General features: G+C 40.7%; 1 protein-coding gene across 1 annotated transcript; it reads left to right on the top strand.

Annotated features, from left to right (window-relative positions):
- On the top strand, positions 1 to 25,415 carry PON1 (paraoxonase 1). The gene is made up of 9 exons (XM_050782937.1): positions 1 to 281; positions 6,240 to 6,310; positions 7,818 to 7,873; positions 9,112 to 9,280; positions 12,895 to 13,021; positions 16,226 to 16,426; positions 18,070 to 18,151; positions 22,127 to 22,255; positions 25,009 to 25,415. The coding sequence occupies exons 1-9, from the start codon at positions 208 to 210 to the stop codon at positions 25,165 to 25,167; spliced, it is 1,068 nt and encodes a 355-aa protein (XP_050638894.1). The 5' UTR covers positions 1 to 207; the 3' UTR covers positions 25,168 to 25,415.
- Positions 25,416 to 27,171: the final 1,756 nt, after the last annotated feature.

Genomic DNA, 27,171 nt, shown 5'->3' with positions numbered 1-27,171 from the left:
AAGAAGCAAAAAGGCGCTTGGCTGAAAGCGCTCAGCTCCGGCGTGGGGCCTTCTGTGTACCTGGTCCGCCCAGCGAGCTGCGGACCCGGCGGGGAGGGGCGGAGCGGGCCAATCGGCGCTGCCCCAGCTAGGCTGCGGCTGCAGGCAGGCATAGCCTTCTAGCCCGTCGGTGTCTGCACCCATCGATCCGTCTGTCTGTCTCCGACCATGGCGAAGCTGATTGTGCTCACCCTCTTGGGGATGGGACTGGCACTCTTCAAGAACCACCAGTTTTCTTACCAGTAAGTTGGGTTGTGGTGAGGGCTGCAGCCTTCGTCCTCCTCACCCCCTGCCAGCTCCATGAGCCCCCAGAAAGTAGGGTCCAGGCTGTTAACAGAACATTTACAGGCAGGTGCAAGATGTACACTCTGCAGGGGTTTCCTAAATGTTTGTCTGGCTGTCATGTGCCCCTTGAAAACAAACTCTTGCTCATGGCCTGAGACATAGGATAAGGAGGCAATTGCCAGGGCTGTGAATGCCCAGGTTGTCAGCATACATGAATTAATTTTTCATGAAGATTTGTGTGCCCTGGCTACAGATTCACTTCCCAACCCGGAAGGAAACTAACTAACCAGGCTGGGGTTTCTCCTGATATTTTGTGAATTAGAGAAAGGAGTCCCCGTCCCTTCTGCGCCTTGACTGCCTGGCCATGGCAAACCTTCCAGGCTTGAAGATTCTCAAATTGAGGCTACTGAGGGCCACAGCAAAACTGCGTGTGGACCCGAGCAGGTGGGAGCTAACATGTGCCGTGATGACTTGCTTCAGTGGGGGCAGGCCGGGAAGAGGGAGCCCTGGAGCCAGCATCTGATGTCCTGGGGTTTAGCTCTGCTCCGTGAGTATGGGATTCTGGGCAAATCACTTTACATCTCTAACCTTCGCTGCTTCAGTAAACTGGAAACGGTAATACACACCTGCCTGGGACAGAGTAGCTATTCAATAAATGTTAGTTCCCTGCTTCCCTTTAAAGTATTTAATAAACGGTTAAGTGTTACACAAGGAGGGTGGGGATATTTTAAGAATGTATCAAAAGTTTCATAACTTGTAACAGGAGTTCATAGTCTAGAGATCATCCTAGTCTCTAAGGCTTAGTCAACAAAGCCTTATTTACTCTAAAGTAAAACCCGATCAACATTAAACATAAAAAAATTATATGTGCTTATGGACTAATTAGAAGCTTATATTCAGAATGGGTTTTTACTAATTATTGTGGAGGTTTTTCTAATTTTTTTTTAAGTTACAGAGTGCTAGAAAAAAAGAAGCAGTTGGTAATCTTGGCTTTTAAATCATGTAAAAATTAGTTTGTGAGTTTGTATTATAGGTTTATTATAGGAGATTATAGGTATAGATAAAAATATATAAAGGATGGGTTGCTGAGCCTCCTGGAGTGGCCCAGACAGAGGAAGGAAGGGAAATCGTACCCACTGTTGGAAACCCCTAAAACCTAGCTACTCAACTGGGTCTGGGGACCAGATGCCTGAGCATCACCTAGGGGCTCCCTGCACATGCAGAATCTCAAGCCCTACCCCACACTATTGAATCAGAACCAGCGTCATTGAACAAAATTCCTGGGAGATTAGAGACCATGAATCTGCCCCAGGGAGAGAAGGCAAGAGATGATATCCTGAAGCCAGCATCAGGAGCAAGCCAAATCCCCAGGGTGGATGCATCCTTTTTTCTTCAGACTTGGAGTGTATGTGTGTGGGGCTCACAGGAAGCTATATGTGTCTGGGCTGGAGGGAACTTATGGAAGCACACAAGCGATGCCCCAAGAGATTTCTGAGTTTCCCAGGTGGGAGCAGCACAGAGAAAGGAACTGGGAGAGTTCCGCTAGACCACGAGTCTCCCACCTTTGTAGTCGCTGTATGTGCCGCACAAGTCCAAGGAATGCCTTGGATGATGGTAGAAACAGCTCCCCTCTCCCACCCCAACTTGGGCTATGGAATGTTGCAGCGCTGCACCTGTATGGCAGCTTCCTTGTCCCTACATTGCTAATTGCAATACGTGAGTCCACTGAGTTTCCCTTCTCAGAAGGAAACCACAAAGCTAACGTTGGGCCTCTCAATGCATTTCTGCCATTCCATGCTTACTGCAGGTAACACACAGTTGTGGGAAGAGAGTAGTGGTGGATTCCTGATGACCTGGGTTAGATCTAATTTCTGCAACTTTCAAGTTATTTTACTACTTTATTCCAGAAAAGTTCCAGCCTGTTTCTCCACCTGAAAACTAGGGGATAATGATACATATTACAGCACAGATGTATGTGTGTGTATATATATATATACTATATTTATATAAAAACATAAAATATATATACGCATACATATATAAATCAGGCATATAGCAGGTGTCCTATAAATGTTAGCTTTTATAGCTGTCATATGTGATCTCAAAAATGCACCTATGAAACCTAATGAGTGATACTTGAATATGTATTATAATTATACCTCATTGAAACTCTGAGATAAGGACAAATAATCCTCCAACCCTCCAGCCTCCCCTAGGAGCGCAACCAACACCATCTTCTCAGTCTGAAGTACTTGCCTTGTATCTCCACAAAACACTTCAGTGGACATTTGCAGAGTACCTTCTCTTTGCAAACATTGTGTTTCTGCTGGAGGTTATAGGAATGAATAGGATGCAGTCTTCACTCACCAATTTTGAAGTCTACTAGGAGCAAAAGAACAAAAACTAACAACTGTGAAACTGACAACTATGGTAAGAAAGTTGACAGTTGTGAAGGTTCCTGAGGGTAAACTAAGGAGTTATTACCCAATACAGAAGACTGGAGAAGCCACAAAGCATCACGAGTAGGGGTCTTCCCAGTGGGTAAGGGGCTAAAGAGCATTCTAGGTGAAGGGAAAAGTGTGAGCAAATAAAGAGGTATGAAAGAGATACAGGGAAGAGTGCTTAGTATCATGACACCTAGTTTCAAATCCCAACTCCACCCTCTTAAATAAGAAACCACGTGCAAAGTACTGAGTCTCTCAGTGCCTCCATTTCCTTACCTACAAAACAGAGTAAACACTCATCTTTTTCTCAAAGGTGGCTAAAAAGATTAAATGAGGAAGTATGTGTGAGAGCCCTTATTGGGGCTTGGCACATAGTAGGCCATGAAAAGGAATTTGAATGAATGAGGCACATGTAGGAGCAGAAAATAGACTGATGAGAGTGAATTTGGCCCCAAGAAGAGTTTGAGAATGGATATGGATTTCTTAATGCCTAGGCAAAGATCTCTGCTTTCTTCTGTGAGCAGCCAGCATGTGTTTTCACTGAACACTTCTGCTTTGGTTTGGATGTTTGTCCTCTCCAAACCTCATATTTGATCTCTAATGTTGGAGGTGGGGCCCAGTGGGAGGTGTTTGGGTCATGAAGATGGATCCCTCATGAATAGATAAAGGCCTTCCTTTCGAGTGAGTGAGTTCTCACTCTATTCATTTTGAGAGAGGTGATTGATTGGAAAGAGCCTGGTACCTCTCCCCTCTCTTACATCCTCTCTCATCCCGTGATCTCTGTAAGTACTGGCTCCTCTTCACCTTCTGCCATGAGTGGAAGCAGCCAGAGCCCCTCACCAGATGCAGATACCCAATCTGGAACTTTCTAACCATCCAGAATCATAAGCCAAATAAACCTTTTTTCTTTATCAGTTGCTCAGCCTCAGGTATTCCTTTAGAGCAGCACAAAGCAGACTCAGACAAGTTCACAGCAAAGGCTGTATGGTTTCTGCACAGAGTTCAGAGTCTAGTGAATCAGGGACATATCTCAGACAATGACCCTTATCTCTTAGGCCCAGAACGTTTGGACTTAAGCCTTTGACAAGATATTTCCTAATAAATTGCAAATGAGGTAGAAAAAATATGAGTTGGATGATAATAACACAGGTGAGTCAGTTTTCAGGTGCCTCATCCAGCTTTTAAGCAGTGTTCTCTGTAGATTTTTCCTGGTTAGAGAGCTAAATGTGAGCTTTGCATTCACACTTGAGTTCCAATCTCTGCTCAGCCACTTCATAACTCTGTGGCCTTAGAAAGCCACTTAATCTTGGTCATCTGTGACTTAGGGAAAAATAACACCTCATGGAGATGTTTGAGGATTAAACGAGGGCATATACGGTACCTGAACTGTAGTAGTAATGATTATCCTGTAGAGATATGACATTTTTGGGCCACAAATTGGAACCCAAATCAACAGGTGCTGACTTAATGCCTCCTTGCCCACCCTGGGCTCTCTTTAACTAGGATTATTCTACCTTTTCCAGGCTAGAGATCATCTTCTAGCCTGAATTAGAATAGGAGCTGAGCAGTTCTGCCTTTCTCTATCTTTTGTGAACCCATATGTTTAGTGACCCTTGTGAGTCAGGCAGTGTGAGTATTCTTCCCATGTGGTTTTGAGTCTAAGAAAAGTGAATTTGACTATCCTTGGTGTTTTTCACAAGTCTTGGCCCATTCAGTGATTTTATGTCCTTGAATCTCTCCTTCCATGCCAGTCTTTGTGTTGTCCTTGGTTATGACCATCACCCTTAACATCTTGTACCTGCCCTTCGGTTCCTTGAGGGCATGCTACAAATATTCACTACACTTTCCCTAGACCAGAATTTTTTCAAATGGTGGGTAACAAAGTCAATTTAGTAAATAATTACTAACATTTTAAAATAAAACAGAATTGAACAGAAAAGTTAGGAATGTATCACACAGATTAGGGCGAGTATTGTTTGTGAAGCTTGATTCAGATGTGTGTGTGCATGTGTGTGTGTGTGCATGTGCTGGGTGTTCGCACCATATAAAATACTTTTCCTAATGTGAGTCTCCGTCTGAAAAGTTTGTAAGCCATTGCTCTATCACTTCCCCTTTTATTTCCTTATTGTGAATTTTTGCAATTATAATGTCAGATTTCCATTTTTGAAATACCTTTCCATTTCTTAGGTTATGGACAGATTCCAACTTTCTGTTGACGTCTGCTTTCTAAGTTCATATCCATCAATTAGGAAACCACAATCTCCTCACAGTCCAAGCCTTCATCATCTATTCATTCATCTCTGTATTTCTAGTACCTAGACTGGTGGTTCTTTACTCTGGTTGTACGTTGGGACAAACTGTGGCACTTTTACAAAGCAGATTACTAAGAGGCACCCCTTACCTCTTAAGTCAGATTTTCTTAGAGAGTGAAAATGATAGCCAGTGACCTGGTGGTAGGAATATACTCATTTTTTCCTGAATGAATAAATGAAAGATCAGTCGCCCCCAAATTCCTATCATTTTGTACCATGTCAGTAAGAATTTTATCTAGCGTGTCTGTTCCCCCTGTAGCCCATCCTCCTCCTGTGAGTTCAAGTCATCAGGAGGACAAGTAAACTTCTTAGCCTATCTGAAGCCAGGTAAGATTTCTAGGGATATTTGAATAATTGTCACTACCTGCCTTGACAATACTGTATCACTAGTTCTCAAAAAAAAAAAAAAAAGTTTATTGTTTAAATCTCTTGGTTGTGCTAACGTCGTCTGTTTCTTTCAAATGCCGCATCAGTAGCTTCACTCTGCTCAGGCAGTTGGCTGGTACTTCCCTCTCACATCTGTTCATTTTTCCTTTGTCCTTTACTCAGACGTTCTCCATGGTGTTTATGCACTCATATCTGATAAGTTGCTCCTGTGTATGTGTGTGTGCGTGTGTGAGTGCACCTGTATGTGTGAAATGCCTTTTTACATGCAGGCCTTGTGCGTGATTTTTTGAAGTTACAAATCCTTTCAACATACCTGTATTTTTCAAGCACTACGTCACAAAGCAGATGCCCAGTCCAGTCTGTGGAGTTAGACTGAGCAGATGAGTAGGAGGCTGCCCATCTGTCAGCATCTCTAAAACGTCAATGGAATAAACTGGAACCATGTTGCCATTTACCCGGACTTTCCACCTAGGAGTCCTTACACATTGATGAAATTGCTCCTGTGCCTGCCTAAGTACACAGAGCCCTGGAGAGGGTACTGTGTATCTCTTGTGTGTACCTATCCACCTCTGCTAAATAAACACTAAATATTGTACCCAGAGTTCCCCACTTGTCTTGCCCTGGCCTTGCCTGGAAAAATTGCAGGAAAAACTCTGGAGTTGAAACTCAGACAAAGTACAGTGAAGGAGAACTTTGTGGGTTGCCTACCTTTGCAACTTAATTATAATTTCTGAATAGTTTTGTGTGTGTTTTCTTTCTTTCTCCCCCACAGAACACGACTTAATGCTTTCCGAGAGGTACAACCCATAGAACTGCCTAACTGTAATTTAGTTAAAGGAATCGGTATGTATGTGAGAGGAAGAAGGGTCTCATTTGAACTTCCGGTATTTTTTTGCTTTTTGTGTGATTAATGTGCCTGTTTAATTTTGTCGAAAAATAAAATTTTGAATCAGGAGAGTCAGTGGTAGTTAATGATAAATACCATGTTTTTTGACTTTTGACTTTACTAACATATTACCAAGGTGTTGGCAGTTTTGGTTGTTTGTTTTTGATCAATAGAGCAAAAAAAAAAAAAAAAAAAAAGAAAAGTAGAATAAAGTTTGATTCCATGGTAATCTAACTTGAGGAGACGGCAGAAGAGGGGCAGGAGAGCCAGATAAAGCAGTGAATAAAGGTTAATTTTTTTTAGAAAAGCTCTGACAGGACTTTGCAATTACCACAAGTCTTCTCCTTATGTGTATCTCTTTTAATATTGGAGAGGAAAATTTTTTCCAGAAGCTCCCAGCAGATTTCTCCTTAGATCTTATTTGTCAGAGCTGGAGGACAGGCTGGTGCCCTAGTTGCAAAGGATGCTGGGAAAGTAATTATTGAACCTCCAATGTGGGAGGCAGGCCCTGTCAGCAAAGATAAAAGGGTAGGGGAATAGCAGCTGGGAGGCAACCAACAAGGAGAGTCCCCGGGCTCAACTCTCCAGCTGGTTCCAACCAACAAGCTTTGTTATTTGAGGACAATTTTTTTGAGATCATGCTTTTGTGTGTTTTGGGTATTTTTGTTGTTGTTGTTGTTGTTCTTTTAGAATTATTCATCTCAGTTGATTAAGGCTCAAGAGGCTAGACCAGATGACTTAGTATCATTAAATTTCACTAGATATCTTATGGTGCAATTGTTTTCTAGAAAAATACGATATTGATATCAAATATCACTGGGTTTTTGAAAAGCATACTTTTCACTAAGTGTATAAATACCTATCAAATAGTTCATTTTTCTCTAGATAAATTGAAATGTTAAAAATTTACATGTACTTAAAGTATAACTAACTTGAATACAGTAATATTTAACTGATGTTTGTAATTAGTAGTAAAAATTCATATTCTGGATCACCTAAAATGTATCCCCATTTTAACTCAACTATTTGGAATTTGCTTATATTTTCAATATGGCTTTCCAAGGGTTTAATTTTTTTGGAACTATTAAGTATCAACACATATTTGTAGTTTACCCTGTATCTTTGGAAAACAGCAAGTTCTTTTCAAATAATCATGGCTTTTGTATATTTTGTGAATTTCCATGAACTTTAAGAGGTTTCAGTCTTTGAGGAAAAAGCTCTAGTCCATCAGTTTAAAACAAATATACTAAGTGTAAATTTTAATTAAACTTGTTAATGATATTAATGTATTTTTAATTTCCATATAATCACATTCATCAATTTGAATAAATGAAAGATGAATTATTCTGAACCTGTTAAAGAAGAGTAACATATAGCCCCAGTTTCAAGTGAGGTGTTAAGAAATGGATCCACTTCCTGCAGTAATATGAAACAACCTGTACTTTCTATTCTCTTTTCTGGCAGAAACTGGCTCTGAAGACTTGGAGATACTGCCTAATGGACTGGCTTTCATTAGCTCTGTGAGTGTTTTCTTCCACTTTTCTGTGTTCTAGAACGTTTTCTAGGACTGGCAGTTTAAGTCTTTCACTTAGGCTTTCTGTATACCAATGCCCACTTTCAAATAAAATGAACAGCCGTGGTTTAAAAGACAAATTGTGTATGCATTTACACCTCTGCTATAATTATGATCATGCGTGTTCCATGCATATTTGTGTTCTTCGGTCTACATTAAACCATATTACCTTAGCTTCTATAGCAGCAATTTGTTTGTGAGTTCAGTGTATTCAAGAATGTTTTCCCCTCAATTGTCTATTCCCTGAAGCACTTAAAATTGCCATATTCAAATATTTGCTAAATTAAATATACATTTAATGTATACTACTTCACATGTCATTTCAACTTTCACATTTTTAAACATATTTCAGAATAAGCCCTCTAATTTAACATTGTTGATAGGTCCCAATTCCCAAGCTTTGAAGAGAGAATCCACCATATTTGTTGAAACTCTCCTGCATATAGATCGCTATGGTAGCTGATACAGTGCAAAACAAAAGAAGTCCACCATCTGGCCTGGGGATCATAACATAACAGAGTGGATAGGAAACAATAGACAATCATCCAGTCATTTAAAAACCTTTGCTACCTCTTGTAATTTATTTAGTCCAGTTTTCTCTTACAAAGATAGTAGATTAGTCATCCTGCAAAGCAATGTCTTGCAAACATTTCTTGAGCAACATAAGGCATACTTTAAGCAAAATCTTATATGGGAACCCAATATATAAAACAACAGCTTTGTTGTTTTGATTGAAGGCTAAGAAAGGAGTAGTTCCTCCGACCCACTAAACCTCTGTCTTTGAGATGCTTCCAAGGACCTACGAGGGAACAGTGTAAAAGCCATAACCAATATTGTATCTGTATTCCTTGCTTCTATCATTGAAGACTATTATTAATTGCCTCTTGGGTCTGCTCTTCCATTTTTGATCTTTCTCATGGGCTGGAAGCTGTAGTGTGGTGCACATATGATTTTGCTGCAGGGGATGAAAGGGTTTGTGTGGGGTGGCCTAGTGGAGCATGTGGCTTCCAGAAGACTTCTCCTGGGGACCCATCATGCAAACTAACTTAAGAGGCTTCCTATGTGGCCATCTGGCTAGCTCTGTGGTTTGGAGCAGTCAACACAAACCCATGGCCCATGCAGCGTCTCTATTAGCATTTAAAGTACTGGTATTGTGCTTGATTTTTCTCCTCCATGGTTTATAAGGGATTACAATATCCTGGAATAAAGAGTTTCAACCCCAACAATCCTGGAAAAATACTTCTGATGGACCTGAATGAAGAAGATCCAACAGTGTTGGAACTGGGGATCACTGGAAGTAAATTTGATTTATCTTCATTTAACCCTCATGGGATTAGCACATTCACAGATGAAGGTAACAAGATTTACTGTTTATTAAAATCAAAACCAAATTTAAAAAACAGAAAAACATGCCAATAAATGAATTATTTTTTCTCATCCAAATGCAGCATAATCATGAATAATGTTCTTACTCTGGGTTTTAAACTTACCCCCTATGTTAATTGACCCTTATAGTAAAACCATTAGAACACTTGAGAATGCTAAAATATTTAAGATTTGTAAAGCACCTGATTTTGTAAAATACCAACATTCACATTATCCCTATAATTACCATAATAATAATATCCAGCCCTGATCATTATAGCTTTTCCATTGTTAACAATTTTCAAGACTCAGGCATTTACAGGAACAGATTTTTCTAACCCAAGGCATCTGCAACCTATAGGTCCAGTGACAGAAAGTCACCATGGTCAGTTTTCTGCCGGCCCCATCACCTTTAGTGCCTCCTGTCTGCTGGTTCCTCTGTTCTGTGTTCAAAATGCTCTTCTGCATGTTGGTCCCTTTCCACACAACTTGTTGATGTCATCCTTTATGTCTTTACCCCATTTCTCCCTTTCCATTTGCTGCTACTTCCTTGTCTCTATATTAATTTTCAGCCCCAGTTGCACATGGTAGCACCTGAAGAGTTTTAAAAGACTCGATACCCAGCCCCCAGCTCGATAGATTCTGATTCCATTAGTCTGAGGGAGGCCTGGATCACAGTACTTGTTAAAAGTTGTTCAGTTCATAAAAATGTCAGGCTAGGGTTAAGAACCACGTTTATACCCATTACCTCCATTTCATCATCAGACGATCCCTCATTCAGTTCCTCTTCTGGACTTTCCCCACTGTGGGTGGCTAAAATTGCTGCCTTGAGAATCATCAGTGATGTTCCTATTTACAAATCTCCTCTCTTCCCTTCGTCCCTCTCCTTCCTTCCCTCTTCCCTTCCTTCCTTCCTTCCATAACCTCCTTTTGTTTTTTGTTTGTTTTGTTTTTGAGATGAGTCTCGCTCTCTCCCAGGCTGGAGTGCAGTGGCGCAATCTTGGCTCACTGCAACCTCCACCTCCCGGGTTCAAGCAATTCTCCTGCCTCAGCCTCCTGAGTAGCTGGGACCACAGGTGCATACTGCCATGCCTGACTAATTTTTCATATTTTAGTAGAGACGGGTTTTCACTGTGTTGCCCAGGCTGGTCCGGAACTCCTAAACTCAGGCAATCCACCCACCTTGGCCTCCCAAAGTACTGGGATTACAGGCGTGAGCCACTGTGCCCAGCCTCCTTCACCTCCTTTTATGCTGTTGACCATTTTCTCCTTCACAAACTTGCTCTTCCTTGATGCTGTAGTGCCCCTAGCTGCTCCAGTTCTCATCCTACTGCAGGTTTCTCCCCAATTCATTGTTTTGTCACTCATTGCCACTTCCCTGAGCACTACCCCAGAGGTCTGATCTTTTACTTCCTCTTTATTTTCTCTATTTCAGAACTTTCAAACCAGTGTCACACTGCCTGCTTTCTAGGAGGACATCCCCAAATAGGGGTATTATTATTATTCTTTTCACTAGTCCTTCACTTTTAATGCCGCAGGTGCTTACTAGACACTTCTATTTGGGTTCCTTTCCTATAGACACTTTAAACTCAAAATGTTGAAAATGATTTTCCATCCTTTTATCTTTCCTTCTCTTCCCCATGTAACGCGCACACACACACACACACACACACACACACACACACACATATATATCCCTTTCAGTGGACTCTCCACTCATCCACCCATTCATCGCCATTACATTTTATTTTAAAAATATTTTTAAATGCAAAGAAATATAGTGTTTGATGTGTGGATACTTTTTAAAATAAAAATGAGGTAGTATTACACAACCTCTTCTATAAATTGCTTTTGCATTAAACACTACATCATGGACTCCTTTACATACAGCACATTTGCAGCTGCTTTGCCAAGGTGGTTTGGGATTCGGTTGTGTGGGAGCACTGTAATATAGCTCATCTGCCAACGGATATTTAGGTTGTTCCCACCTTTATGCTCATTGCAAACAATGCCAAAATAAACTTTCTCGCACATGTATTTCCTGCGACTATATCCTTAGGATTAATTTCTAGAAGTAGAATCCACTGCACAAAATGTGAATCCAGGTTTTAATCCTCACTTGAATTTGATTTCCATACCCTCCTTCCTCAGCTATATTCAGGGCCTTTGGATTCTTCCCTTCAAATACCTCTCATGACCTTTCCTGTCTTTTATTGCCAGTGGCATCATCTTGGTCCAGTCCCTTCTCTCCACATTGCTGGATTACTGCTGTAGCCTCAGCTCATGTTACTCCTTGGTTCAAATCGGCCAGTGAGCAAAGCCTGGATCTTCACCTTAAGCCCTAACAGGACCAATTCTGGCTCCCTGTGGTTTCAGCCCTCTCACTCTCCCACTCTCTCTTGCCTTCACTCTGCTCCCACCACAACCTCACTATTAAGTGAATATGTCCAGGAACTTCTGCCCCGGGGCATTTGCACATTTTCTCTCCTCAGCCTGGAATGCTATTTCCCTAGATATCCACATATTCGTTCTCTTATTTCACTTAGGTTTTTGGTCTAACATCCCCTCATCAGAGAGAACATGCCTGACTCCCATGAGGATAATACTTCATTACTCTCTATTCTTTTATCCTGTTGTATTTTTCCCTTGTAGCATTTAACACCAACTAAAATAAATTAAACACTTGTTTGCTGAAAGGGGTAATGAAAATCATCTTAGCAGCTTTCTCTGTTCAAATCTTCTCAATTCAACCTGCCAAATTTTGCATCTTGACATGGCGAAACCCCGTCTCTACTAAAAACACAAAAATTAGCCGGGCATGGTGGTGGGCGCCTGTAATCCCAGCTACTCAGGAGGCTGAGGCAGGAGAATCATTTGAACCTGGGAGGTGGATGTTGCAGTGAGCCGAGATAGTGCCATTGCACTCCAGCCTGGGCAACAAGAGTGAAACTCCATCTCAAAAACAAAAACAAAAACAAAAACAAAACAAAACAAAACCCACCAATTTGATCATGTCAGAGGTTTCAAAAGACTTACTCTTTCTTAAGGCAAAGGCCACAATCTAACTTTTACTTGCCAACTCTGATCACACATTCTTGACCGCTTAGATGGGTCGCCTTTGTATTCTTAAACTCCCACTGACCCAAGGAAGCTGCTTCTGTTTGCTACTATTTCTCAGATGTTCTGTGAAATTTATCACCTTACACTGTGTAAATTACACTTGAGCACACCTTCTCATATTGGGAGTTCCCATAGTTTTTATACCTTTCATCACAACTGTGCATCTTGTGGAGACCATTTGAACTGGAAAACTTCAAGAGTTCTTTGGAGTTTTAGTGTCAGTGATACTCATTCTTAATTTGATAATTTTTTTTTCTTCTGTGGAGTTTTGAGTTTTCAGAGACTGTCACTGGTTCTTCCTTGAGCCACTTTTCTCTGGAACAGGAACAATCACAAATGCTTCTCTCTACAAAGAGATGAAAATATTCCATCTGCCTGACATCCTAACTACTAGCTGGAGGTGGGTTGAAATTGGTTTTTGGAGAGAGGGCTGACAGTGAGAGCTTAGTTAATGTTTCATTTTTGTTTTTAATCTCCTCTCAGATAATGCCGTGTACCTCCTGGTGGTGAACCATCCAGATGCCAAGTCCACGGTGGAGTTGTTTAAATTTCAAGAAGAAGAAAAGTCGCTTTTGCATCTAAAAACCATCAGACATAAACTTCTGCCTAAGTACTGAGATACAGCACATTTCTATTTTCCTTTAGCTGTAGTGGATAGTTAATCCACTTTTGGTTTTTCCTTTTGGCCAGAGTAGGTATGGCTGTTCAACTCTCATTTCTAATGATCACAAACTCCTCCACATGCTCTTCTGAAGAACGTTTTGAGGACTCAAGCCCCTCAGAGATGGCCCATTCTTTTCCTCTCTTTCCCAGGCTGGCTCCTGGCCTCACGATCTCCATTCAAGTTATTACCAGGAAAAAATCCTGCTCTTCTTCAGAACCAGACTTAGTATTTCAAACCCAAATAGGCTTCATAGATAAATTTGACGTAATGAGCTTATTTATTTATATTAAAAAGTAGACTCTGGGAAGTTTCCATGAATTAGAAACACAGACCCAAGAGGAGACCCTAAATCAAGTGCATGTAAGACCTCCTTATACTGCCTCCACTGCTGTTTGATTGCACGAAATGTATGCAATAGCAGATCTGTGGTAACACTCAATTCCACCCTAGGCGCCTTCACATAACATATGGTGAAATAAAACACTCAAGGATCCCCAATCTCAGTCAGCTTCCTCACATGCCCTATGAAGATCTGACTTGTAAGGCCAGTGATGGATTTAGGAGAACAACCTGACACTATCTTCTAAAACATTTACCTCCAACTCATTACGATTGTCTAGAATCCCAACCTATTTTTGTATAATTTATGTTATACAAAAATTTGACCACCTCCATATCTGTAAATCTAGATGTGTACTCTTTGCAGGTACCTAGCTAAGGGCCTGGTATGTGGTGTGCACTCTGTGATACCAGGACCCCTTCCTCTTCTTTCTTATCAGGTGGTTTGAGGATGAGGAAAATGAGATTGGAGAGAAATTGAGTTACTGGATGAGGGCCAATCAATTCACTAGTGACTAAGTAGGAACCCCCGCTCAGGTCATCTTCTGCTCCAGTGGGATGAGTAAAAGTCCGGAGAACAGCTTTTGGTAGAAGAGTTCATTCATACATTCATTTAACAAATATATTTTGGAAAGAGAATAAAGTTACTGAGTGTTTGGAGAATGTGAAGAACACCAAGATTTAAAGTAGAGAAAAGTATGTAGAATGGAGAAGCTGGGTTAATGATAACACTAATAAATGAGCTTTCTCTGTACGTCAGGTGCTGCACTAACTAATTCAAACAGTTTATTTTATTGATGTTTTACAAATACCTTCTGAATTAGGTGTTAGTATTATATCCATTTTGGATTTTTAAAAAGTTGAGGCCTGGAGTAATTGTTAAGTTCCCCTAGATGACATCATCAGTAAATGGTGCAGCTGTGATTCTAATCCTGGTAACATGAGTTCAGAGCTGGTGCCTTAAACCGCTACAAAATAGTGAAAAAAATTATATGTTTTAACATTTAATCTTGGAAATCTCAGATTTGTCTAAGTTACCGGGTTGGAGTATTTTTTTCTTGAGCCAGTTGCAAAAATGTTGGTCTTAGGCAGCATAGAAGGAGACTGAAAATAACCACGGTGCCATAATTAACTAGAGTTCTGCTCTCTCAACCCAAGGATTAGCTGTGTGTATTTTCTTCTTTGTATTTTATGGTTGTTTATAACATTAATATTCCAATTACTAATTCTATTATAATTTAAACCTGTTATTATTCATATATCACAAGCATTATTATTGGTCATTTACTGTATGCCAGGCATGGTACGAAGGCCTTTGCATTCATTATTTCATTTTATTCTTACCCTAGCCTTTCAAGGTATACAGAGAAAACAGAGGTTTAGAATAGTGGCTCAAAATTTAGTGATAATGCTGTGGCCCCACATTATGATAGCAAGCAGTGTCAGGATTCAAATGAAGTCCATCAGATTTCAAAGCTATTACTCTATTACCCTTTAAAAATTTGTTATTTATTTACTTATTTTACTACACCCCCATTTCAGCAATAAAAAGTTATTGCTCTAAACCATTGCATTCTGCTCCTTTCTGTGAAAAACAGACAAATGATAGTCCAGCATACTAATTTCAGAAATTTACTTTTAAAAAAACAGAGAGTAAAATCAGATTGCAGATTTATGTCTGGTGCCCGTCCAGACTAATCCTAAATTCCGAGACCTTTTTTTTTTATGTTGTAATAGTGGCTACCATTGATTGAGGATTTATTGAATGTCATGCTCCCTGCAAAGCACACAACAGGCATTGTCTCATTGTAATTCCCACTGCAACTCCACAAATTAAGATCCTGACCCTTAGTCTTCTACTAATGAGCTGTATGACTTTGAGAATATCATTTAACCTCTCTTTACAGATGAGAAAACTTAGGCTCTGCATGCCTGTCTAACTTGCCTGAGAGCTCAGAGCTGCGTCAGAGCTGATGCGCTGGCCACGACGCCCTCTGCAATAGAGCAGAGATAATTTTCTCCCAGATCATGCCCTCGGGAACTTCCATCACCTCAATCAGCAAAGAATGACTCACTTATGTGTTCACTATTGTACCTATTAAAGCAGAAAAATAGACTCATATATCTTACATTTTCAGTGACAGAGAGAGAATCCTAATCAGAAAGGGGCGGGGGGAAAGCCATAGCATTCTATTTCTGAGCATTCTTGTTCATGGACATTTCATTCAGTTTAGAATCACGAAATCTTAAGGCTGGAAGATAGACCAGTCTATCATCCTGCTTTCATAGATAAGGAAACTGAGGTCCTGATATGTGAAAGGATTGATTTTTCTTAGATCACACAGCTAATAGTAGCAGAGCTTTAACTAAAATGCAAGTATCCAGGCTGCTGGTTCATCATTTTTTCAGTTTCTTATGGGAGTTAGTTCTATGTGAGCACAGATATGTGAGCACATTTTTGCCCTGACAATGATTTCTGGCCTAATTTAATTTCTACTGAATTTAGTGTATTTACACACACACACACACACACACACACACACACGATGTAACACTATTTTAAGATACATATAAAAGGATTTTTATGTTACAGTGCTATAATCACTTCCTCAGATTTCTTAGACCAATGATTGTCTTTAAGGATTGTATTGGCAGGACTAATTTCATATTAATTCTGTTCCATTATAGCTAGCATGAAGGCTCCATCCCATATCTTGATTTTAGGAATAGACGGCGATGAATGTCAATTCATAATCCTGTAATGTTCAATACCTTCACCTTATATATGATGTGTGTATGTTTTATTTGCAGTTTGAATGATATCGTTGCTGTGGGACCTGAGCACTTTTATGCCACAAACGATCACTATTTTCTTGACCCCTACTTACGGTCCTGGGAGATGTATTTGGGTTTAGCGTGGTCGTATGTTGTTTACTACAGTCCAAGCGAAGTTCGAGTGGTGGCAGAAGGATTTGATTTTGCTAATGGAATCAACATTTCACCTGATGGCAAGTATGTGAACTCTCTGAAATGTAGTGAATTTACCCAGATTCTCAGGAGATATCTTGGAATATATTCTTTTTAAAAGTAATATGATACATTTTAACATGTTACCCTAGTGAGATAAAATCAGGAAAAATGTAAAATGTCTTAATTTTTCAGGGGGTAAAATTTATCAAATCAAAAATTTCGTTGTGAAGGCATATTGGTTTTGTTTCCTTTTTGGAAAAAAAGTACATTTTAAGAGGGGGAACTGTGCTGAAGATTTAGTATGTCTGAATAGACTTGTTTTGAATAAAGATTCGAGTGTATAACGAGATGAATAGTATGCAGGTATACATATGTCAGTAGTTCAGGTTTATGACAAGATAAGGAATTTGTACCAAAATGTAAATCAAGACAACACTTCCTTCATCACGAAAGTAATGCTGTGAAAAACGTCAGTTTAAGCAGTGTGCTTAGTGATGTAGTTGATTTATAATGTTATCTCATGGGGCCCTACAACAAACAATTTGCAAACCAACATTGGTCTGGAGACTGCATTTTGGGTAGCATTGGTATATGCATTAAATATCTATATCCATCCATATATATGCCCTTTGTCATCTTGCATCATCATCAAGGATTTCAGAGTCAGTAACATATGCTTAGAAAGAGCAACAGGGGCCAGGCGTGGTGGCTCATGCCTGTAATCCCAGCACTTCGAGAGGCCAAGGTGGGTTGCTAACCTGAGGTCAGAGACCAGCCTGGCCATCATGACTAAACCTCGTCTCTACTAAAAATACAAAAATTAACCAGGCATGGTGGCACACTCCTGTCATCCCAGCTACCAGGGAGGCTGAGGCAGGAGAACCACTTGAACTTGGCAGGTGGAGGTTGCAGTGAGTTGCAGTGAGCTGAGATTGCGCCACTGCACTCCAGCCTGGGTGACAGAGCAAGACTCTGTCTAAAAAAATGAAAGAAAGAGAGAGAGAGAGATAGGGAAAGAAAGAGCGAGCAAGTGAGCAACAGGGACAGGGACAGCTTTTAATTATTCATATCATGGACCAGTTTTTGAAAATAGAAGATAATCGAGCAGTAATTTCTTTTTTTGTTGGGGGGATGCACAGTGCTTAGACTAACCCCAGGTCTTTGTGGGGTATGACTAAAGCCACAGAGTCGGGACCAGACTCAGGACAGAAGAGGAGGAAGACTTCTCTCGATCGATCCAGGCCAAGCAGCTTTTCTTCTCTCATATTTTTCTCTGGATTAAAACAAGGAGCTGTTGTCAAAGGGCTTTCCTGCAACTTTCCTGGGAGAGAACTCACTATCCCCTGAAATGCAGAACCTGGGGCTTGACACAAATTGACAAACCAAAAGAGAAACACTGTAGTGCATTTTACTCCCAGATACTAAAAGTTGGTGTTAGGGTTAAGTTCCTTCCATACTGATAAGGACAATTACGTCCCCTCCTTCAGAAATAACTTTGCAGAGATTAAATCCCTCTGTGCATTGTAAACTCACTGAGTTCTTTCAGAATTTAGTGTGTTTGAGATGGGTTCCATTTTCCATTCCTTAAACGAAGTTCTTCCCTATGAATAGTTATTACAACTTCATCTTAATCTCTCAAGTTGTGTTACTTCTAGTACTTTGACGTAGCTCTTTCTTCTTTGAAGGTATGTCTATGTAGCTGAATTGCTGGCTCATAAGATTCATGTGTATGAAAAGCATGCTAATTGGACTTTAACTCCATTGAAGGTAAGATGTATTAACACTGTAAGTTTGCAGAGTGATAATTAGATTCTAATTGATTTGTGAAATTAAATGTGAAGAGAAAAGGACTGCTTAATTGGTGTGGGTGAGAACCAATTTTTCACTCCTTTATTAAGAGTCATTAGCATGGTTATGTGTTTGTTGTTCGTTTTTACTCAACTGCAGAGTGGCAAACAGCAAACCACACCTCTCACCCGGGAACCTTGCGTTCTTTCTGCTCTAGCAAACTTTGAGCTTGGCATTGTGTTCCCAGATCCTCCTTCCACCCCTCCCTTCCAGCCTTTCTTCCTTCCTTTCTCCCATTCTCCCTCTCCTCCACCTTCCTTCCCTCTCCTCCCCTCTCTCTCTCTCTCTTTTTCCCTCGACGTTGATGGAACAGCCAAGAAGTAGTCTCAACTTGTACTTAATGCTGGGCTGCTCTCCACAATGTTTATGAAGTCCACGTGCTCACAATGGCTGCCGGGTGACCTGGCTGCTCCTCACCTCTCTGCCTTTTTACCTCCAACCATTGTGTCCCTGCCCCACGTCCTCTGCCACTGTCTCAGAATGGGGCACCATTCCCTCTGCTAGGAGAAACCTTCCTCCAGATCTCCACGGCCCTCTCCTTCATCTCCTTTCATTTTTACTAAAACGTCAGCTCGGTCTTCGAAACCTGGAACTGCTCCCTTCCCCTGCATGTTTTCCCTCGCCTTTCCTGCTTTATTTTTCCATTCAGCATGTATTGCTAGCATACTATATATTTTATTCTTCCCCTTTATTACCTGATTCCCGAACTGGGGTGTAAGCTCCACAAGGACAGGCTGTTTTTCTATTTGCTCCTAGTACAATTCTAGTTGGAGCTGCCTAGTTGGCATTTAACAAATACTTGTTAAATTACTGTGGTGGGGCTGGGCATGCTTCAGGGGTTCACCTCCTGTCCCCACCAATTCTGGTCGTTTGAAGGTTGGAGTCAAAAGGGGTGAAAACACAAAGGATAGGAAAGAGAGACCAAGAGCAAACTAGAGCCCTATGAAAGCAGCCCTCTACCTCTGCAAAACAACAAGATGTTGCTTTCCTGCCATAAACGCCCACTGCAGGAAGCACTGTCAGCGCCAATTGTATGACTGTTCCTGTCAGCACATCCGAGGGACTGTCATGAGGGGCCTCACTCAGAGAAAATTACCTTAAAGCAACATTAAATGTAACATTGTGTTTGACATTAAAAATCACTGGCAGGGCTACTTTGGTATTAGCTCAAGTAAAATGGAATTTCACACGCTCACACTGGCTGAGGGAATAAAAAACAAGCTGCAGTTTTAACAATAGATATTTCTGTAAAGCGAAAGTTAAAGAATTTTATGAGAATAGAACCCAATGTAACATACCTTCACCACAGAATGTCAAGGCTCTGCTCCCACCAGGGCGAGACTGAAGGCAAGGGCAATTTCAGCAATAGACCATGTCTGTCTCCCATCATAAAAACCCCAAAAAGGTTATCCATCAATTGTCACATTATTCTTTCTTTTGAAAGATTGTATTAATTAATGTCAGTTAATTAATACTCGAGAGTGCCAAGTAATTTGATAAACTAGCCGAGGCTAATCTTAAATTTTTGAGGAGGTGTAGATGGGTTTATGTCCAATCGGATATTATTCAGCCTTAAAAAGGAATGAAGTTCTTGGCCAGCTGTGGTGGCTCATGCCTGTAATCCCAGCACTGAGGAAGGCTGAGGTGGGTGGATCATGAGGTCAAGAGTTCAAGACCAGCCTGGCCAACATGGTGAAACCCCGTCTCTACTAAAGATAGAAAAAATTAGCCATGAGTGATGGCATGTGCCTGTAATCCCAGCTACCTGGGAGACTGAGGCAGGGGAATCACTTGAACCCAGGAGGCAGAGGTTGCAGTGAGCTGAGATTGCACCATTGCACTCCAGCCTGGGCAACAAGAGCAAAATTCTGTCTCAAACAAAAACAAAAACAAAAACAAAAAACGGAATGAAGTTCTAATACCTGCTACAACTTGGATAAGCCTTGAAAACATAATGCTAAATAACATAAGCCAGCCACAAAAGGATAAATAGTGTACAATTTACCAATGGGAAGTACCTAGAACAGGCAAATTCATGGAGACAGAAAATAGAATAGAATGCTGATTACTAGGAACTTGGGGGAGAGAAGAACGGGGAGCTATTGTTTAATGGGTACAGGATTTCTGTTTGGGGCTGACTGAAAGTTCTGGAGAGGGATGGTGATGATGGTTGCACAATATTGTGAATATACTTAATGCCACTGAGTTTTATACTTAAAAGTGGTTAAAATGTCAAATTTTATATATATATTACCACGATAGAAATAATTCTCTCCTCTCTCCAAAAAAGATTCCAGGACTTAGTCAATGGATTAGTCACACTTTGATGAACCTCAATTCGCAAAAACCTGGAATATTTGTTAACAGAGAATACCGTTTTTCCCAAAGAGAGTAATTTATTAAGTTTTCTTGACCAAGGAATGCGAAATTTTCCAGTTGCCTTTGTGGGAGTGTGAGATGTGATATGCAGGGGTCTTGCCGTGAGTTAGCATGGAGAGGAATTATTTATTTGCAAGGCAAGGAGTTCACTGTTGGACTCAGAATAGGTTCCCTGCTGGACTGTCAGCACTTCCGTGGCATAAGCTGTGTCTGCTGGGTACCTGGTGCTCTCCAGATGCTGCGTTCCTCGCAGAGCTCATGTAGGAGCCTGGTAATTGCATGTTGAATGAATGGGATCCCAGGTTTCTGTGTCCTTCTCCCACTCCCACTCTCATCTCAGTAGGTTTCATCTGCCATGGAATTCGCCAATCGGCTATGCCGCTTCCAAAGATAAGAGCAAAGCCCTGCAACAAACATTTCCTCATTTAAAGACATTATGGTATCAGAGTGGTGTGCTGACACTGGGATGGACAGGGATTTAGGGATGGAGAAAGCATGGAGCCGCCTGTCTTGCCTGTCTCTGGGGTAAGAAAGACTGATGGCTCTGCATGGTGGTGAGAATGAGGCTCTGCCACGATGCTTGAGTAATCTAATCCCTCCCTGGGCATGTGAGGAACAGCTCTCATTTTGAGTAGGAGGCACAAGAAAGCGCTGGTTTTCTGCAGCTGTCTGTTCATGCCCTGGCCTTTACAATGAGTCATGAGCAGTTATTTACAGGGTCTCTGGGCACTGAGGTATGCTGGTCTCTGAGGTAAATGGTAGATATTATTTCTCCAACTGAGAATAAGAGGTAAACAAATAGATGGGATTTCTCCCTGGTAGAAGGCAGACAAGATGATGAATGGTGGAATTAAGAATCATTGGTATTATTTATGATCCTTGTACAAAGCCTCAGCAGCAATCTGTGCAGTCATCAAATGCTTGCAACTTATATTTAGAGAATAAACAGCAGAAGAACAGGGAGTTGAATAACATCAAGAAACTAAAGAACAAACTTTTCCTCAACTTCAAGGCAAAAACGAGACTCTGGGTGATCATTTCTTCTCTGGCGGCACAGCCTATGATTAGCCATTAAAGAGTCCACATTTCATTGATGTTCTTCTCAGAAATGAATCTACATTTCCTGGTGGTTTTCTGAATGCTTATAAAAATATCATTTGCACATGCCATTTTAGAAGCAGTTGTTTTATGCTGAACTGAAAACTTTTTTTTTTTTCAGTTTTAGGTTCATGCACAGATGTTGGTACAAATGATTTTGTCTAACTTTTAACAGTCTTTCTTGGTTTTCTGTATCTTTACCCTACTGCATTCTGTCCTGGAAACTGACAAAATACTAGCATAGATGAAATGTCAGAGGAATTTTGTGAGTCCTGTTGAAATGGGGCAGAACTGTATCCTTGGAACCAGCAGTGTGGTGGCCAAGGACAAGAGGCAACTTTTCTCTGATATATTTTGCTCCATCACAATTGTGTTTTACTTTATGTCTTGTTCTTTTCTTGTTTTTAATCTTGTAAGTCCCTCGACTTTAATACCCTCGTGGATAACATATCTGTGGATCCTGAGACAGGAGACCTTTGGGTTGGATGCCATCCCAATGGCATGAAAGTCTTCTTCTATGACTCAGAGAATCCTCCTGCATCCGAGGTTAGTTTTAAAAATGAACCAGATAAGTGACTTTATTCCCAGCCGTTGTTTTTTTCAGTTGAAAACATAATTCTCAATTCTATGTGCAAATAAAAGGGGGGACATGGATAGATGATCCAAATGATCAGAAACAAAGGCTTTTGAAGGTGCTTTAGTCAGCGTCTAGGCAAGAAACACATGGCACACTTAAATTGGATAATTTGAGGGGAGTTTAATCAAAGGACTATATAAAAAATGTGTGGACACAGTGTAGGGTAATCAACAGAGGATAATGCAGTACCTCAGGGCTAGCGAGGGAGGGAGGAAATGAATACCAGAAGCCAGAACAGGTACACGGTGGTGGGTGGAGAGGGTTGCCTGAGAGGAACTTGGCCTCTGGTTAAGGGATCCTCAAAGAACATAATGACGCCATATTGCTATGGTTTAATCATTCATTTGTTACCTGCCTTCCTATTCAACTCCCCCTTCCTGTGTGGTAGTATATGCACAGGTCCATGCAATGGACCAGTCCTGGAGCACATTGGCCAGCCTCTCTAGATCTTCCTGCAGGTGGCAAGATAAATCGCTGGAATTATTTTGGCTTAGAAGATCTCATCTTCCACCTTAGTTACAGTACTCAAAGGTCCCAGTTTTTGTCCATGGTCTTTATTCAGTGAACTATTTTGGGTACAAATAAGAATTTGGGACCTACTTCAATATAGGTATTTGCACATTTACTGAGTTTTCAGTATCTACTAAGGGTACTTATTATTTACATCATATATATGACATCATTTTGACATATTTGTCTGCTGCTGTGTATGTATTGTTAAAGCTGAGTTTTAAGAGTCCATTTCACCTGCCCAACAGGAAAAAAAAGTGTTAAAGCCCGTATCTCTTGGGTTAAAAAAAAAATCCAAATGCGTATTTCCATTTACATTATGGCTCTCCTATCTTTTATCTCTAGGTTTACAGGACAATTGTGATCATGTTTAATGGAAATCCTTTTTGCCTTTTGCTAGTTTTTGGCTATTAGGGTTGCTGAATGGTATGTTTAACAGAATTGAAGAAATGTATGCTGTGGAGCATTCAGTGCTCAGAACTGAGCAGAATGTTAGATTCTAATTGTTCTGGCTTGTTAGCTCATTTAGTTATCTTGGGTCGTTTGCTATAGCATGGACTTGGTTTGTTTTTCTGGAAAAAATACTTCATTTCTAATGATTGCTCTGCAAAGGAATAGTAAAAAGTAGTAACAATTCATTATCTAATGCACTGCCCCAGAAGAGTGATTTAGTTTTATTAACAAGAAGCTTAGGTAAGCCAAGGTGCACCGTCAACTATTTACCTGTAACTACTACATGTTAATGCTATGGCAATTTCCTAAGACATCTGTCCTTGGTGCCAGCTGTTTTTAAGAGGTCATTTTGAAAGTTCCCACAGACCCTTTTAGATCCAGGCACTGGTCTTCACAGTTGGCCACATTTGTGATGTACATATCCTTTCTTCAAGTCATTATATATTATCATAAAGGCTTAATAATAGAATGTTAGAGTTGAAGGGGAATTTAGAGATAATCTAGTCCCACCTGTTTCACTCTACAGATGAGAAACAAATGGTAAGTGGAAAATCCAAGACACGACCCAGGTCTCCCACCTCAGTGTAGTAATCACATGCGATTGCTATTTTTGACAGCCAGAATGACCAAATATTGGCTATTTCAAATGGTTGGCTTAACATGATACTATACTATTAATGATGCAATCACATTTCTCCTCAATTAAGTGAAGTAAACTGAACTTACAAAATTTTATACATTTAGAAACAGGAGGTTAACTTTAGAACACCCGAGTATGGTACAGAGATGTGGTTTTTTGGGGGTCACATTTTTTTTTCCTCTTTGTCTGCATTTTAAAAACCAGGAATTAAGTGTAAACATCCAGTTCCCTGACTTACCTGAAAATACATGAAAACGGACTTGAATTACTGCATGGCAACCATTTGGCTGTTGTTGAGCGTATTAGTCAAGGTTCCCTAGACGGATAGAACTAATAGGATATATATATATATATGTAAAGGGGAGTTTATTAAGTATTAACTTACCTGATCACAAGGTCCCACAGTAGGCTGTCCGCAAGCCTGAGGAACAAGGAGAGCCAGTCTGAGTCTCAAAACTGAAGAACCTGGAGTCTGATGTTTGAGGTCAGGAAGCATCAGCACGGGAGAAAGATGTAGGCTGGGAGGCTAGGCCAGTCTCTCTTCATGTTTTTCTGCCTGCTTTATATTCGCTGGCAGCTGATTAGATTGTGCTGCCCAGATTAAGGGTGGGTCTGCCTTCCCCAGCCCACTGATTCAAATGTTAATCTCCTTTGGCAACACCCTCACAGACACACCTAGAATCAATACTTTGTGTCCTTCAGTTCAATCAAGTAGACACTCATTGTTAACCATCACACTGAGTTAACAGCTTCCTCCCTCCACATTTACTTAAGTCCCCACTGCTCCCTAATGTCCCACATCCAGGATGTGCTGCTCATTTGCATTTCCTGCCTCACCCCTGTAGGTTTAATACTCTCCACCTCTGCTAAAGATCACTTGAGATCAGTACCCACCTGTTCCCAAATGAGGAAACAGGTGTGTTAAGTGTAATTTTGGAACAAAATAGGATTTATCTCATTGTATAAGATCATACGGCTTCTTATGGAGGATGACCCTACGCATAAGGTTGTTTTAAGTGACCTGACAAAAATGTTAATTCAATGTTATTTCTTTCACAGGTGCTTCAAATCCAGAACATTCTAACAGAAGAACCTAAAGTGACACAGGTTTATGCAGAAAATGGCACAGTGTTGCAAGGCAGTACAGTTGCCTCTGTGTACAAAGGGAAACTGCTGATTGGCACAGTGTTTCACAAAGCTCTTTACTGTGAGCTCTAACAGACCGACTTGCATCCACGCCATAGAAACTGAGGCCATTATTTCAACTGCTTGCCATATTCCAAGGACCTAGTGATCTTAGCTGAACAATGAATGCTGACCCTAAATGTGGACATCATGAAGCATCAAAGCACTGTTTAACTGGGAGAGATATGACGTGTAGGGCTTTTTTTTGGAGAATACACTATCAAATCAGTCTTGGAATACCTGGAAACCTCATTTATCAATAAAAATCTTTCTCACTAAAATGGATAAATCAGTTATGTCGATTGTCAGATATTAAGTAACAGTGTGTGACCCCAAAAGTACTTACCCTAAAACATGTGTTGCCTGAAAGCACGTGTATGTATTGCTGTCTTGCCATGTCTTGTTCAGAAGACACAAGGGAAGCAGGCCTAGCTCACGTGTCTTCAGAACTCCAGTACTCGCTCAGGGACTCCAGTTCGTGGGCCAGAAAACTAGATGTGCATTATGAAGTTCCCCTCTACTCCACGCACATAGCAAGTCTGACGATGGCAGTCAGACTTACTCCTGTTTTCCCTTTGATACATGACTTTCTCAGTAAATATTAACCTGAATTATTCCAACTCCCCTTGTACTCTTGCTTTTTCAATTCTCCTGTAGCAATGACACATAGGAAAATCTTAAAATTTTTGGGAGTGTTGTCACACCTGAAAATTAGGAGTCTCTATGATCTTGGCACAAATTGTACCTTAGAGTGTCTTTGAATTGGTGAAAGGAAGTTTGTTCACTGCGATGATTGGATACAGATTGAATCCCATAATTGACTTGGGTTAAGCTAAGTGTCCCCAAGGACTACACTGTTGTTGAGGTGGTGGTAGTGCTGGTGGGTTTTTGTTTAATATTTAAACTTGTTGTGGAGGCTGAAAAGAAAAAAAATTGAAAGGTAAACAAACAAATAGAAAAGATCAACAACCCCTTTGGCTATCTTCTGAGACATGACTAGGAAGAAAACATGACTTTATCATTTCTCTTATAGAAGCTGATATATAAAGGTTACCCATTTTCATTTATTTGTCTGTTTTGAAGGTATAACCTTCATGCTGAATTACTTCTTTGGGGTGTTAAGGCAGTGACTTTAGAAACAAATTTTTTTCTTGTTTTTGTTTTTTGAGACCAAATCTCACTGTTTTCCAGTCTGGAGTGCAGTGGTGTAATCTTGGCTCACTGCAACCTCTGCCTCCCAGGTTCAAGGGATTCTTGTGCCTCAGCCTCCCAAGTAGCTGGGACTACAGGCGTGCACCACCATGCCTGGCTAATTTTTGTATTTTTAGTAGAGACAGGGTTTCACCATGTTGGCCAGGCTGGTCTCGAACACCTGACCTCAGGTGGTCTGCCCGCCTTGGCCTCCCAAAGCGCTGGGATTACGTGTGTGAGCCACCGAGCCTAGCCAGAAACGAAGTTTTTCTAAGGCATTTGTTATGATGATAGTCTGGCATTTCAGAGAAAATGTTTTGCCAATAAATTGAGAACCACCAACAGTTTAAGATCACTGACTTGAAGTAATAAACAGGAACATTTTGTTTGGGTCAAAAAACCACTTTCTTCACATCAAGATTGGAGTTAGTCATGATTCCAGTGACATAATATCCTGTGCCCTACAAGGGCTCAATTATTCTGAGATGCTGCTCACAGCCCAGGATGCTGGGTTCTCTGAAAGACTGTCTTGAAATTATCAATGAGTGTGATGCTTAGGGACCCCCACCCCCACATATTTCCTTATTTAGAAAGAATGTCCTGAGTAGTTAGGCTCCCTAACATCTTCAATAAAATGACCACATTCTGTTCTTTCTTATTCTTGCTAGAATAGGCAAATTCCATGGAAGAAACAAAAGTCTATCCAATTTGACACAGCACATACTCAAGATCATTCAAAAAGGGACATGCCTTGGTTAGAAATTTCATAACCTACATTGTGAAAAAGAGGAAAACAGCTTAATCCATGTATTCTGTGATTCCCAAATCTAAATTTTCGCACTGACA

This window comes from Macaca thibetana, chromosome 3, assembly GCF_024542745.1.
Source record: "Macaca thibetana thibetana isolate TM-01 chromosome 3, ASM2454274v1, whole genome shotgun sequence".
NCBI classification, from domain to species: domain Eukaryota; kingdom Metazoa; phylum Chordata; class Mammalia; order Primates; family Cercopithecidae; genus Macaca; species Macaca thibetana.
This window is presented reverse-complemented; position numbering and strand designations above follow the sequence as displayed.